Source organism: Rhinolophus sinicus, chromosome 3 (assembly GCF_057876585.1).
Source record: "Rhinolophus sinicus isolate RSI-liver-muscle chromosome 3, RSI-T2T, whole genome shotgun sequence".
Lineage (NCBI taxonomy): Eukaryota > Metazoa > Chordata > Mammalia > Chiroptera > Rhinolophidae > Rhinolophus > Rhinolophus sinicus.
The window spans coordinates 22364891-22381035 of NC_142503.1; the positions used below are offsets into that span (position 1 = coordinate 22364891).

At 39.9% G+C, this 16145-nt stretch overlaps 1 protein-coding gene across 1 annotated transcript in view; it reads right to left on the reverse strand.

The window, feature by feature from the left end:
• ADAMTS12 (ADAM metallopeptidase with thrombospondin type 1 motif 12) overlaps window positions 1-16145 on the reverse strand; it is a 274548-nt gene that overhangs the window by 191513 nt on the left and 66890 nt on the right. The window contains exon 3 of the mRNA XM_019737332.3: window positions 385-535. Within this exon, the coding sequence (XP_019592891.3) occupies window positions 385-535 (151 nt within the window). The remainder of the gene's footprint in view (window positions 1-384; window positions 536-16145) is intronic.

Genomic DNA, 16145 nt, shown 5'->3' on the forward strand with positions numbered 1-16145 from the left:
AATCTGCCTTCCACATGCAGATGACAAGCTGTCAATAATATTCCACACTAATGTATTGCAACATAGCTGATACGGAAAATCATTTCTTTAAACTATCTTCCTCTATGGGGTTCAGAAGAGTTTTTTTTAAACCAGTTCACCACTATGAATGTCATATGACTATCATCAACCAATGTGGCATCGATGTAAGAGATGCCTTTTTCCCTTCCGATTAAGAACATACAGAAACCTGAGCATAGAGAAGTGAAATGATTTATACAAAGGTGCAAAATTTCTGGCAACAGAATGGGGAGAAGATACCAGATTTGAATAAGCACAAGTTATGTTGGAATAAAGCAGTAATAGAGCACACAGAACCCAGGAAGGAGATTTAAGTTACAATACCCTTTAATCCACAGGTTGGCTCCTTCACGTCTGGAACTCTCTGCCTCTGCCTCCTGTAAACGATGTGTGGGTGGTACTCTCCCTCAGCCAGGGGATGCTTTTGGACAGGCTCAATAAAAAAGTCTCCATGTGGTAGATGGAAAAATCCAGTCTGTAAATATACGCAATGCAAAGGTTTATTTGAATCGCTATCTATGTAAAGAAAATTAGTAAAGTAAAAGTTATATACATCATGATGATCGTGAAACTTGTAACAGCAGTGCTTTCATAGGCTGCCATTTGATCTCACAGAAGAGCTACACATAATGTAATGAAATGTCTTCAGTCATAGTTATTAAATATTTTGGGATCACGATGCCTTTGAGGTTCTAATGAAAAAGGTACACATATACGTATCTATCAAAAACGTAGCCTGCAATTTTGTAAGTTCATGCTTCCCCCTTCCTAAAACCCATCGCTGGCTATCTATGAATCTTAAATTCAGAGCCAGTGCTTCCTGGTTGCCCTATTATGGAGTTGGTACCTATATTCCTTATTCCACTGACAGCTTGGTGGAACATTTACCTGTATGCGGGTAGCCCAGCTATATATTCACATGACTGTTTGACTTGAAGAACTTAATGCCATTCTGTTCTCAAGAAAACAAAGATATTCCTAGGGACTTACATAACACTAAGTCCCTGACCTGAGACTGAGTGTGCAGGGGTCTACAGTGGATAGCCCTCTGTCAGTTTCTAGGGAAAAGGGGACACTCTCATCTCACAGATATAGGGATTCATCACGTGCTGCAGAATGCTGGTCAATGAGTAACTCTTTTTGGAGGTCAGGTCTAGAAGTGGTACGTCCTACAACTCTCTTTTCTCTTTAGGAAAATTTCTTAGTGCCTTAGTGCTTAGAAAACTGCTTTGCCAACGTCCTCTAGGATGGACTTAACTTTCAGAATCTGACGTCTTTATCAATGAATAAAGTGGCTTACTCTAGAGGACCTGCTTGAGCATCATAGTGAGGTGAGCAGGGGCTCAGACGCTGGAATGAAAATGGTTTCAAATACCGGTCTTCCACTTATTAGCTCTGTGACCTTGGCCAAATGACTTGCTCAGTTTCAGCTTTCTCAACTGAAAAATGGAGATAATCAAGGGTTGCTACAAAGATGATATGAATCAATATATACAAAAGTTCTTAGAAAAGGGCCTGGCTCGTAGTCTGATCTACTATAGACTCTTTCCAAATCTAAGATTTTACATCATTTCATTGTATGAGGGTGTCCAGAATCAACATAGCAGTTCAATGAACTTTAAGTTTGCAAAAATAAACCTGGAAACACTGGGGGATTAGGGAAACTGTGAAAGGCTTCCAGAATTCATGACCACCACCCCCCCCACACACACACCCATACCTCAGCGAGCCAGGGCTGTTCAGGTGAGTCTGAAGACCAGGTAAGCAGCCCCCAGTCAGGGGCGAGAGGGGTCCCATGAGAGGAGGCTAATCTGTACTAGACAGTCCTTGACTTGGGTGTCTTTCCAAAATGTTTGACTCATTGCATCAGTAATACAACCAGATCTTTATATAAATCTCACAGTTGGCTTCCTATTTTGATTACTGACAAAATATCTTTAATAACAAGGAGAATTTTTAAAAAGGAACACTGTACTGGAGCCTCAAGAATAGCCACGTGACCTCAAATTGGTGGCCCAGACTATAAAATGGGGGTAATGCCTACTACCTCATAGGGCTGTTAGGAGAATCAAGCAGCTGAAGCTTGTAAAAGTGCCATGCAACTGCTTTACAACGCAGGGGGGTAATATTTTAACCATCAACTCTAATATCGGTTACATGTGACTTCAAATTTGCGGACATTTCTTGGAAGACATGACATTTTTTCACAGTATTTTTCTCTGAGGGAAAAAAAACCTCTGGGACAGAAAGAACAGACAAGCTCTAGACTGCAATAAAATAGCTGCAACAAACTCGTGCAGTCCTGAGATTTGGTTCCATTTCTACTCTGAAACAAATACCAGGAACATGAGGAGAAAGCGGGCCTTTTGCTAATGAAGCTCATTTGTTCCGTAGACGTAGAGCAGAAGTCAAGGACTCAAAAATGGCTGGCTTGGGGTCCCTTTGTGCAACTGCTATCAACCTGATATTGATGTCCAGGGAAAAAAAAAATCACCAAGAAGAAGGATTTTCTTGGTAATTCTTCAGCCTCAAATTTTGGACCCAGGTGGTGCAGAAAAAACAGAAGGGAGTCCAGTTGGAGAACATAATAACTATTTATGGGCAACATGCCTAAGAATGCCTGAAAGCCAAACTAGCATTTTCCTAAAGACTAACTTCCATTTGTATTCCTCCACAAGACTAGCCCTGCTAGCGCGCATCTGGAATTACCTATTCAGCCTAACTTTTTCTCAGAAGCTGGATGAAGACCTAGGAGAGCTGTGTGACTCACCAGCTGGAAGGGAAGGAGGATACTTGCTCACATGCAAGGAGGCTTGCTGGCCCCAGGACCTCAAGTGTATGTCACAGCAAAGGGACCAGGCAGGAGAGGGGGTGAAAAGAGCGCTGTGGTTTGTGGGAGAGTGAGGTCGGAAGATTTCCCAGCTGAGCTCTGCACTGCCTCTCTCTCCCAACATATAAACACAGAGCTGTGTACACCTGGTCCCAGGTGGCCATGGTTTATTGGTCTCTTTCATTTAACCAGAGCCAGCTCATTTTGGAAGAAATCATCCACAATTTACTTTGCAAAGGAAGGACTGACTGGTTTCAAGCTTTCCCTGAAGCTAACTGCCCAAGAGAATCACCTTTTATTATAAGTTCTGGGTTTGGGCCAAAGAAGGCACCCTTCATTCCAAACTTCTCCACAACCTGCTCACCCCTCCTATACCTTTGAAGGAGAATGGCGATGACAATGAGGAAAACATACTCACTTCACTGGGAGCTAGTATTCTGTTCCCAGAAGAACCAGGTTAGAACGAGCCTGGGGCAGAAGCTCATGGAAGACAAACTTGCCCTTTTATCTTCTCTTGTCATCTACGCTTCCTCCTCTACACTGCTAACTCTCTTTTGGAAATAAATTCACCTCATTGTTTCAACAAAGAAATATCTGTGAATGCTTCCCAAGGCTATCCTGTAGGAGTTGCTTTACATAAACTTTATTTTGAAGCACTGTAAACATACTGAAGGTATACAAATCAGAACTGTGAAGTCCCGTAAATCTTCCATAGAGGGAACACCTAGATGGAGAAACAGAAAACTCCCTGCAGCCAGTCACTCCCCTGTTCCCGCTCCCAGCCAATACCATCCCCCAAACGTAACCGTCATTCTGATTTCTAACGCTAATGAATTAGTTTTAAGTCTATCCTTAATTTTTTACAGGAAACATTACATGATACAAAAGGAAAAAAAAAAAGTCTCCTAGTTCATCGCAAGTGTCAATGGAAAAGATTTTAAGGCAGGTGGATTTCTCAAGGCCGATTAGATCAGACTCTTCATATTGGTTCCTACTCATCAGGCAAGCCCAGCTGGTGGGGCTGAGACAAAGGGCTGAGCTCTCTTAGTGTGAGTCGACTGGCATTGATCCTCTATGAAGGGTGGGGAAGGACCTTCACAGATTCTTTAGAACCAATTTGTTTTTCCTACTGTCAGACTGAGAATACTCACCTACAACCTCTCCTCCTTCTCAATTCCCATCAGAGTGTTAGCCATCCTGATGTAGCTGCCATCGTCAGTTAGTGCAGTGATTTGGGATCAAACTGGCAGCATCTTACAAGGAATTTGTGAATAGAGTATTCTAGAATCACAAAGCCTAAAGACCTTGAAGAATCATGTAATCTATGCTATCGTTCCTTCAGAATTTCCACAGATAAAGCCCAGCAGATTGAAGAGTAAAAACCAACGGTATTATAAGAGACATAGGAGAGAATTATGGAATCAGTTCCAACCCTCAGGGCCCTGCACTGCACAACTCAAGGGGGTGCTGTGCACATCGGGAAAACTGAATAGTGCTCCCTGGAGTTGTGCTATGGAACAGCGCTGCGAAAACTCATCAACCTACCCTGGAAAGAAATTCCTTTCCATTTGAAAATTTCAGAAGTTACCAGATTAGTTTGTTTCTACTCATAGTGATAAAGATAATATTATCAACATATTCTGAAATCAACAGGAAAAAAAATTGATTTGGGATAAAGGTGCCCAAGACATTCAAATATAGTACCAGGGTCACTGGACAAGATAGCGCCTCAGCCATTATATACACAGGGAAGAGGATAAAACTGCACCCCCAGATCACTCGTATTGCATATGAATGCATCAATTACTCTAAGAAGGCTAGTGACCTCTACTCTCAAAGTTTACAAGCCAGACAGGAAGACAGGACAGATATCCATAAAACAGTAGAAAGGGGGAAGGCAAAGTCTTAGTATTAGTGTGTTGAAAGGGACCTAGTACTCACAGCCCAAGAGACCGGCCACAGCATCTGGCGGCGCTGGGCCTGGAACCCAAACCTCAAGCCCTATATCACAGACCACCCCACACAGCACCTTACAGGAAGTGAGGGGAGGCCCCTCCCTCAGTGCTACAGATTCCAGTGCTGTGGTTTAGGAAAGAGAGAGCCCAGTGAGGGTAGATGCTTTCCGGGTAAAGACAAAAGATTGAACTTCTATAGTCTCCAAAACACTCGGCACAGTCCTAAAGCCATGACAGCCTTCAAAAATTACTTTCTTGTTGCTGGCATGTAAGAGACAGAACAACTTTTTCTCATTTCATACATAGCCAGGACCTTAAGTCAGAAGTCAAGGGATGACAGAAGTCTTAGAATACAGAGAAGTGAGACCTCTGGAAGATTACTCCAGGAATACCCCACCTTCTACTGTGGTACCAAGAGCTCCCTGACTGGCCCCCATGGAGTCAAAGGGAGAGTGACTGATAAAGTCCATTCATGAAGATTTAGCATTATGGTTTTGGCAGTCCTAGTAACTCATGTGGTTTGAGGAGGAAAAGCTCAAGCCAGGAAGAAGGTCTCTGGTGCATTCACCTGGTAGTTACCAAGTGCCAGGCAGATGTTATAACCTACAGAAGATCTGCTCCCTACCTCTTACAGGTGCTGCCGAGTGGCACTGCCTGTGATGAGAGAGATGTCCCATATCTGTGCCATCCGATTCGAGATCCACTAGCTACATGTGGTAGCTGAGCACTTGAGATGTGCCGAATGCAACAGAGGAAGTGAATTTTTAATTTCATCCAAATTGAATTATTATCTTAAATTTAAACAGCCACAGGTGGTTAATGGATACCATGTTGGATTTCGTATTTCTAGAGACTGTCTGATTAGTGAAGGAGAGAGATCCATAAGCATAGTCATCACATAGTGACGAACGCTATAATCAAGGGCAAATTTGAGGATTTGCCTTAAAAGAAAAACAAATGGCAAAAAATGTGACATTTCACTGTAACAATTTGTTTTTCTTGATCGAATGAATCAGGAGCCAGCTTGGAAACACCAATGTACTACACAAAGACTTCAGAGACTTAAGAGGCAACTAGATATAAAATAAAGCAATGTGCCAAAATTAAAATGAATCATCAGGAGCAAATTTGGCAGGACAAGGGCTGTATGACGGGGCTGCCATTGTCCTAAGGCCAGACTGGGAGGGACATGGATGTCCCAGTAGGGGCCTGGGACTGGGCTTATACAGAACTGGAACAACTGGAAGCCAGACTACACTTCCAGAGGAGATGTCCCCGTGAGAGTCCTGGAGTATCAGCCTACATGTCCTCATTCCTCTTTGACACTCTTTGGAGGAGCCTGACACAGCCCTGATATATACAAGACCACATTCCACTCACTGACTAGCAGTTCAGAGTCCACATAGCAGAAGAAAATATCTCTTCATTGAAAAATTGATGAAATTGATTAAAAAAAATTTTAAGATCAAAGTTATGAGAATGTTTAATAGAAACACCATGAACTGTGTGATCTTGGTCAAATTAGTTAATGGATTGAGCCCCAGTTTTCTCATCTGTAAAATGGGGCAAAATCTATCTTAATTTGCAGGGTTGTAACTATCAGAGACACCTACGTAAACTGCCTAGAGGAGGCCTGGCATATGGTAGGTAATAAATGCACAATAGCACAGTTTATCATAGCATCCTCCACAGTGAACACAATATGTTATTGTGTTCATTATACAATTGTGTTATATTATCACAACATAATATAAAGTGATTAAAGTAATTTAGCAAGCATCCTGGGTTTTTTGATGTACATATTCCATGTATTATACTTTGCAAAACACTACACTATTCCATTATAATGGTGATGCTTGATTGTTTTTATTTTCTACCACCATCAAACAGTATAACACTATGTATATGAGGAAATAGTAATGACCCCAATTAAACACTTAGTTCATCTCATTCCAAAGAAGTTTCAGCTGTGATTGTTGATTGTGGTTTGTGGTGAACAGTCCCCTGAATTTGAGGTTCGCAGACAACACCCGAAACATCTTGACCGATCAGGGCAATTAAAAGATGCCAAAAAAAAAAAAAAAGTTTAAAACATTCTAGGAAGTAGATACCCTAGTTAAATAAATGTTTTGGATTTGAAATGTGAAATACATGTGAAGTAATTTCACATCAGGAAGAAAATGAACAGTCTGAAAGAAGCTAGCCTGACACAAACGCTGAAGAACCCTACCAAATGGAGCATTCTCAAAAATTAAAAAAGGAATTTTCATTACATCTCAAACCATGTGTTCCTAGATAAGCCAACAAAATCAAGGAACATCATCTAAGACTCACTGTCACAACCAAAATACTTATCAGAACTTCTGTCTCACACTGATAAGGTGGGAGCCTCATCTATGACAGTCCCTTACAAAAGGGTCTTTCTAGTCCTGAACAAAATGGGGGATGTCAGACTTAAGGGCATTTCTAACTACTTCTCCTCCTCCCAATAATCTTTTGTCAGGAAAGTTTTCTGGGTTTTTTGTTGTTGTTGTTGCTTTGTTGTTTTCCGGTCCTCTAACAATCTATGTTTGCCATCACCAGAAAATGAGGAGTTCAACTGAAAGAAAAAGGAAAAATTGCTAAGACATTCCAAGCCCGGGACATGTGTTATTAGGGAGAACAACAGGAGAGAACCAGCTTTGCAGGTGTGAAAGCAGTTGGAAGGAACAGAAAACCATTACGGAGGATTTAGCCATGACAAAGCACTACGACGTATTTCATGCTGCCTCAGCAGGCCATCATTAAACCAGAAACCATCCTCTATTGTAAGGATGCAAAGCCTTTTCTAGGCTGTGGAGAATCATGGTCCTGGCCCTGATTCTCCCACCATGATGAGCTACAATCCCTGATGGCAACCGCTCCCACTCCTGGAGGGAAGAGCCCAGAGCCAATCGAAACTGTTGCTATGGCCACCATAGTGCTTTTGCCCTTAAACAAGGCATCCCAGGGATGTTTAACAATGACTTAGGGGAATACCTTTTGGTGGCTTAGTGATGGGAATAGGTGACTGGGAGGAGTTTTATAGCATGTTAACTTCACTAAGTACCACAGTAGAGAAAGGATGAAAAAATGAAGAGGAGGACTAGTAGGAGATGTTAACGACATGCGTGTGGACACTGATATTTATCTCCTCATTACATCTCTAAAATGAAAAGGTGAAGAAAGAAGAACTCTTTCATTAAAGAACAAGTCCACGTTTACTATTTCCACTTTCTATGCACCACCAATGTCCCAACTATAGTGGAACAAATGGATTTTAGTTATTTATAATCCTCCACTACTCTGTAAGGAGAATAGGTCTGGGTAACTGTAGTATTTTTTAGTCAAGGGCAAACAAAACCTTCCTACTCAGGAGTACAGACTTTCACATCCTTGAAGACAACATTGGAGTGGTAGAGATAAAGGAAATAGCAGCTGAGAATGTCCTAAATAACTGTGTTTAAGAAAGAAGGGCAACGTTGGGTGTCCTGGAAATAACCCAGGTATAAACAAAGCAGCATCTGAAGATGGAGAGGCTGGAAAGTAAAGGATCCAAAGAGGAAGATGGACCACCTGGCAACCAAAGTGAAAGATTTGCAAAAATAAAATGGGGGTTTTAGCTCGGAGAATAGGAAATGCACAGTGTAAACTCCTTTACCTTATCACCTATGAAATCTTCAGTAAAATACACATTGGTCTCTAATACTTTGGTCTGACCAGAAGTGCTGTGTCCTCCTTCAAGGACGGCGGGGGAGAGGGTGGTGGAAGGGGGGCAGAGGAAAGGGGACGAGGTGAGTTGTTGAAGCAATATAGGAGGAACAACTACTTCACCTAAGAAAATCAGTAATAATTCTACAACATAACCTAATTTTCATTCCATGTTCAAATTTCCCATATTGTCCCCAAAATGTCTTTTAGAGCTATTCATTGTCTGTTTCTTTGTTTGGAATCCAGAATCTAATCAAGTGTAATAAAATGCATTATATAAATTATTTTTTAAATAATTTCATATGTACTTCAAGTACATGGTTTAAAAAGTGGACTATTTCTTACAATCTTGTTATGAAAAACAATAATCTTTTGTGCTACCCTTCCCAATCTCCAGAGGTAATGACTTTTGACTTTTTTACCTTATTCTTCTGGAAGTTATCTCCATATTTCTAAATAACATACTGTTATTTTTAAAAAATCAGTTTTAGGCATTATCTGAAGTACGGTGCCTGCCATAATAGATGAAAATTTGGCTTCCTTATCCAATTCCCCCTCACTTCTCCCAATATCACTACTTCATCAGACCAATATAGACAACTCTATTTACATTATTAAAACAATGTACAGGCAAACCTAGTACTCAGCTAATATATGTACTAATACAACTTACATCTACTCACATAGAATGGTCTCTATGCCATATAGGTTACTAATATTTCCTCTCTCATACATACAGCTTTTTGTTTTTCTTGAAATTTCTACCTGTCTTTCTCTTTTCTTACTTGCATTGTCTTCCTTGTAATTACAATCCATTCTTTTTAAATTCCCAACATGTCAGGCACCACTCTACAGAGTTCCCTTTTTTTCTTGGAGACATCCCCGGGAGTTCTCCATCTCCCTGCTCCAAACCGGCCCAGAGGCTCATGGGCCCGCTCGCCTCCCATCTCCCACTGCCATCCAGGGACTTCCCCGGACAGCACCTCTAGGTTAGATCCACTGAATTCTGGGTCTCACATCTGTATGTTTTTAAAACGCAGAAGTTTGATCTTTTTCTGACTCAGTCCTTTCTGGATGGCCTCTAGCTCTCTCCTCAGAAGGTTTAGTATGTTCTCTTTAACCATGCTATTTGGAAATTTCACAGTTATGTGCCTTTGAGTGAGTCTTCTTTCATCCCTTGTGCTGGACTGGACCTTCTTACTCTGTATTCTGCCTTTTCCAGTTCTCCAGTTCTGAGAAATACTTTTGGATGTTAGCCCTCCTAGATTGCTCCTCCGTCTTCCTTACTTTTTCTCTCATATTTCCCTACTCCTGGGCTTCTTCTTTTTTTTTTATTATAGCATAGTTGGCATACAATATTATATTAGTTTCAGGTATACAACATAGTGATTTGACATTTATGTACCTTACAATGTGAACACCACACTAAGTCTAGTGACCATCTGTCACCATCACCATGCAAAGTATCACACTATTATGGACTGTATTTCCCCTTTACCTTTCTCACCCATCCCTAGACACACACACACACACACACACAAACACACACACACACAAACACACACACACCGACAACCATCAGTTTGTTCTTTGTCTCTATGAGTCTGCTTTGTCTACTTTTTAACAGATTCTCTTGGCTTTATCTTCCAACGTTTCTATTAATTTCTTTTTCAAGTTTGTATCTTTTTCCCCCAGAGAGCTCTATCTGGCCTTTCCACAGTATCCTCTTCTCATTTATGGACACAATCTATTCTATAATATTTCTAACGACACTATTTCAAGGTTTTGAGGTTTGCTTATTTGCTTGTTGCATTCCTTTCTGCTTTCTACTATCTGATTTCAACAAAGTTATTTTTTCCTGTTTATTTACCTTGCTCTTCCTCCTTCATATTGGAGGTTTCCCTAAACTGTCTTGATACCTTTGCGTATCCATCCGTATTTATGAGGGGGTGCTGAAAAGCTGGTGAGGTGCTCTGTGTGTGCATGGAGGATTTCCGACTGTTCAAGTGGGGATCTAGCAGGTACCTCATCTTTATAACTGGAAGACTGCCTAAATGCCAGAATGTAAAGGTCTCTTTTCTTGGCCCATTTAATTCCTGCAGAGAAGAAAACTCGAGTCTACTGCTTAGGGGGCTAGACATCCAGCTGTAGTAGTTCTGCCTGAAGTAGTGGAAGCAGACAACTATTCTGTTTGGGGTTCCATGCCTCCCCCCTCTCTGCCCTCCATCATATCTAGCATCTCTAAGTCCCAAACCATGCTGGGGTTCCTGAGTCACATCAACTTCCTTCTGGTCTATGTCCCCCCAGTGTGCACTCTCTGAGTTTGGCTCTCTTGGCCATGAAACATTGTTTATGACTTGTCCCACTTTCCATTCTCTAGAATTTTGTCAAAATCTAATATCCTAAGAAGGCTCCTCTCTCACTCTCTCTTATTGTTAGAAAGGAGAGGAAACCTATTATTCCATCTGTCATCTTTGAAAACTTTTTGGTGATTTCAGGAACATTGAAAATAAAAATAACTAGATTAATCAGACATACTTTTAACAGATTTAAATAGACAATGAGTTAAGCCTTCACACCCACATCAAAGAGGTTATAACATTAAATTTATTCTTTTGTAAGCTCAGAAAAATAAGTCTACTTCTACTGTAATTCACCATTTAAAACTGTTTATGCCCCAAATAATTCGTAACAGATAAATGATAAATGGCTTGAAACATTAAAAAATCCCTACTAATAGAACAATTATATACTAAAACAACATGCATTCTTGTCAAAATCTAGCACAAATAATTTACTCATTTCCGGAAACAATGTGGTGAGAGATACAGAACTTTCTGAAGCACCCGAATGACAGATGAAGCTTCCCCAACATTTGTGACCTTTTCGGTGACCTTAACCCTTATGAGGGCAGTGTTCTTGGAGATGAGCTGGCCTGATGCAAATTCCAACCTGTCTGACCCTTTATGACTTCCCAAGTCACTAAGGCACAGCACAAAGGTATAATAAAGAATTTCTGACACAGTAAAAACATCAAGATAAGGGTTATTTTCTCTTTTATACTGTTTCTGTATATCTAAAACTGTAATAAAAATAGTACACTTCAAAAAATTATAAATAACTCAATTCTTTTTTATTAGTATTAAAGTTGATGGAAGGTAGATCCCAATCAAAATCTGGGAAAGGAAATTAAACATTTTTCCGCAGTAAAGTTGGCCACATGACAATAACAGTTACACAGGTACTCTCACACACCTCAGGGGAACCGAGGGAAGACTGTGTCTGCCTTTTGGGACAACATGCATCGAGGGCCTCAGAAAGGCACACTTTTGACCCCAGAACTCCACTTGTAAAATTATTTCCAAAAGAACTGGTCCAAAATAAGGAAAGCAGTGGTGCACAAAAATATCCATCACTGCATGATTTGCAATGATGAATGGGAAACAACCTAAATGACCAACAACAGAGGATTGGAAAATACATTGTGTAACATCCATATAATGGGATACTATGCAGAAAATAAAAAATTATTACATTTTTGATGATATAAAAAATAGTTCATTATATGAGATTAAATGAAAGAATACAAAATTATACGTTGAGAATGCTTCCAATTATGTAGAAACATAGAGAAATACTAAGAAAGAAATATATATTTTAATGTTAATCGTAGTCATTCCTGAATAGTTATAAAATTGTTATTTTCTCTTACGTTTTTGCTGAAAATTCTGAATTTGCCACATTGGCTATATATTTATAACAAAAATAAAACTATCTTCAAACATTTGCTAGTGTTTTTCTTTGTGTGATTAAGTTACACATGATTTTTATTTTCCTTTGTGTCTTTCTGAACTTTTCAAATCTCTATATCAGCATGTGACACTTTTAGAACCAGATAGAATGTATAAAATGTTTTATTATGCTTCTATAAATTCAGTGGTTTGAGTGGTAACACATGTTTCATATAGGAAAAAAATTTCACGGACACTAAGTAATATACACAGATAGTCATCAATTACATTGCTAACTAGAGACCTGCAGGTGAATGGCTGAGAGCAGGGAAGAGAAGGGGGTAGGGAGGGAGAATATGGAAGGAGAGGAAGACAGAGAGAGAAAGGACAAATACACCGGAAAGGAAGAGAAGGGGAAAAAAATAGAAAAAGAGGAACAGGGAAGAGTGGAAAGGATGGAAGTGGAGCAAGTAAAAAGGCAGGAAAGGGAGAGCAAAATATGTATTTCTTTCAAATCTATGAAGTAGGAAGTTGGAAATTAGGTGAAATAAATGCACTGAAAGAAAACTTCCTGGGGAGGCACCCACTCGTGGCTATGCCAGGGGGTAGACAAGAGCGCTGTGTGTAAGGAGACGTACAGGTGGTCTCCACACTGTCCAGGTGGGTTGTACGTTTCATTCATGGTGCTCCAGGCCTCCCCTTCAACCTTCACTTCTTTTCTTGGTCACTCACTCGTTTACTTCACAGCAAAAAGGAGAGCGTACATAATTTTTAAAAAGCAGATCTCTAATGCCAAAGAGGTGATTTTTGAATTCAACTGCTAGCCACTGGGAAATAACACCAAAAGCTTTTGGAGGCTTTTGGGTGATCAAAAACACTATTTCAAAAACTCTCTAAGCCATAAGAAAGGGAAATTCTTATTAAGTATTTTATGGGTGTTTGACTTGCCAAGATATTAGTTTTTGTATTAGCTTTCAATCATATTTAAATGATGCAGGAGAATTGTATTTTACCTGCTTTATAATTTTAGGTACATGAAAATGCAATATGTAATTACTGAACAGACTGCATTCATGTTGCTTTTGTAGGGTTTATGGTTTAATATTATTATTCCAACTAACTGTTAAAGCAGCAATAGGAAACTAATACAATATAGTTACATATATCAAGTGTAAAAGGAGACATAGTGCCAACTAGAATTGGGGTGCCAGCTCTAAATAAGAGTACCTAAACGTAGATGAAAGCTAGTATCTAGCCCTGGGGTGGATGAAAAGGGCTAACTATACTCCCTGGAAATTTCAGCTACTTGGTCCAAACTAAAACATTTAAAGAAGTTAAAATGAGGCCATTGTATTCACCTTAAATCAATTACAGTGATGTGAGTTAATCTTAGCCCCTAGAGTTTTTGCCAAATCAGCAAAGTGCAAAGAAAATGTCCAGTTTATTATGGTTGAAATACAATTCTCTTTCTTTTTTTTTTTAATTAAATTTATTGGGGTGACAATTGTTAGTAAAATTACATAGATTTCAGGTGTACAACTCTGTATTACATCATCTATAAATCCCATTGTGTGTTTATCACCCAGAGTCAGTTCTCCTTCCATCACCATATATTTGATCCCCCTTACCCTCATCTCCCACCCCCCACCCCCCGCCCCCCTTACCCTCTGGCAACCACCAAACTATTGTCTGTGTCCATGAGTTTCTGTTTCTCACTTGTTTGTCTTGTTCTTTTGTTGTTTTTGGTTTATATACCACATATCAGTGAAATCACATGGTTCTCTGCTTTTTCTGTCTGACTTGTTTCGCTCAGCATTAAGAAAAATTAGACATAGCAGCAAAATATTTAGTTATCTTGCTGGAAATCTTAATATATGATTTGGGACTCTGAGGTGGAACGTAAGGGGTGAAAAGGAATGACTTGAAAGAAACTGGCCTAGCAATTAAGAGCTGCAGCTGAAAAATGAAAATTATAATTCATGCCCTGCCTTCTTTCCTCGGGTATAGTGAAAGTCAAATAAAACTACATACATTAATCTGTTAAGTAATGCATATGTATATTCCTCTATCACTTTCAGCTTAATAATCACGACATTTTTTTGCTGCAAATCAAAATTATGCTTTACTGAATTTTCTCTCAAACTAATGACTGGGGAATGTGGATGGTTGCCTTTTATATAATGTGACAGTCCATGTGACAAAGTCTCATCTATGGAAAGCATGAGCTCATAGTTTCAAGCATGTCTTCATGCCTAAGGTTCCCACAAAGAGACCTTCCCACAACAGTTTGCTTGACCTCAAGGGCACGAAGGAGGAAACGGCCTTAAGTGTGGGGTCTTGGTTGTTCCCAACTATGAACCAGAATACAGGAAATTCTGAAATCTGTGGGGAGCAAGATATCCCATTCAGATGAAGTTTCAACCTTCCCGGAACCTACTGGGAAATCATACGGACAGTGCTGGATCCTTTCTCATTATTTGTTAATTTGTAACTTGTACAATGTTCGGGGGGAAGGGGGAGCCTTCAAATGCCCGTGATTCAGCTTCCCCAACACATATTAGAAACTCCAATTAAGTCCAGCTTTCATTAATTATATGTCCACAGCTTTATCTGTGGTTTTGTGGCAATGGAAGCATGTTTTAAAAAGTGTTTCTCAACCCTGTCTGAAATACTTTCAGAAAAACTCAGGGATCTAAGCAGAGAGTCAGCTTTGCAATAGGCCCAGAGGGGATGACTGAGATGTTATTGCAGGGTCCCTGCCCTTAAATTCTGTCCTCATCCCGCTCCCCCAGATACGTGTACACTTCTAATCTTGTCTTCTAGAAAGCCCTTCCCTGACCATGCAAACAAAAATGTAAACAGCCCCCACCCTAGCACTCCCTATCCACCTGACTGCCTTTATCTGTCTTCACAGCACATATTACATACTATACATAAGCATATATTTAGCAGTTTAATCTTGGTTAATGTCACTCTCCACACTAGAATGTCAGTTTCATAATGAACGAAATTTTTAATCTATTTTGTTCAATGCTGCATCTCCATCGCTTAGAATATGACCCAACACGTGGTGGATGCTCAACGTGTATCTATTCAGTGCTGAATGTTGAATAATTGATGTTTAAAATCTAAAATTAGATCTTTATGCCTTTTGCTTAAAATTAATAAGGAATCTGTTACCTGAAAAACAGTTAAACTAATTTTGGAAGAAATGTCTTAGTAAGGTTTTCATTCTGTATGAATGAACGGGTCTCAGTTCTTTTCTGAGAACAGATCTTGATACACAAGAGAGAAACGAAGCCAGAGCCTTAGAGCAAGTGGAGAGGCATTTACCAAAACATTAACAGTTCCATTGTAATACTATTAGTTCTCTTTCTTATTTTCTTGTGTAGTCTATATCTCTTAAAGTGATTTGCCTTTACTATTAAAACTTTTAACTAAAAAAAGAAATCTCCATCCAGCAAAAATAAGCATAAAAGGGGCTTCCATAGCTGATGCCAAACCTCTAATGACCAACATCCCATCCTAATAACATGTAACTATCTGAACAGATTGAAAAGATCAACAACTCTTCTCAAATCCATAAGAGAGTGGAGGACACAGAGCAAACTGCTGACCCCAAGACTGGAGAGACAGGTAGGGACCACCGGGAGTAGCTGCTTACCGAACGGAGACTCAGGAGTGGAAACCACCATGGAAACAGACCCCGGTAGGAACCGGAACTGTAACTGACAAACTGCTGGAGGCTCAGTATGGACCAAGCTGCGAGTTAACTCCCGGTGAACCCAATTAGAAGGGGCCCCTACAATATCGCGAGATCTACCTCCAGGAGTTCAACCA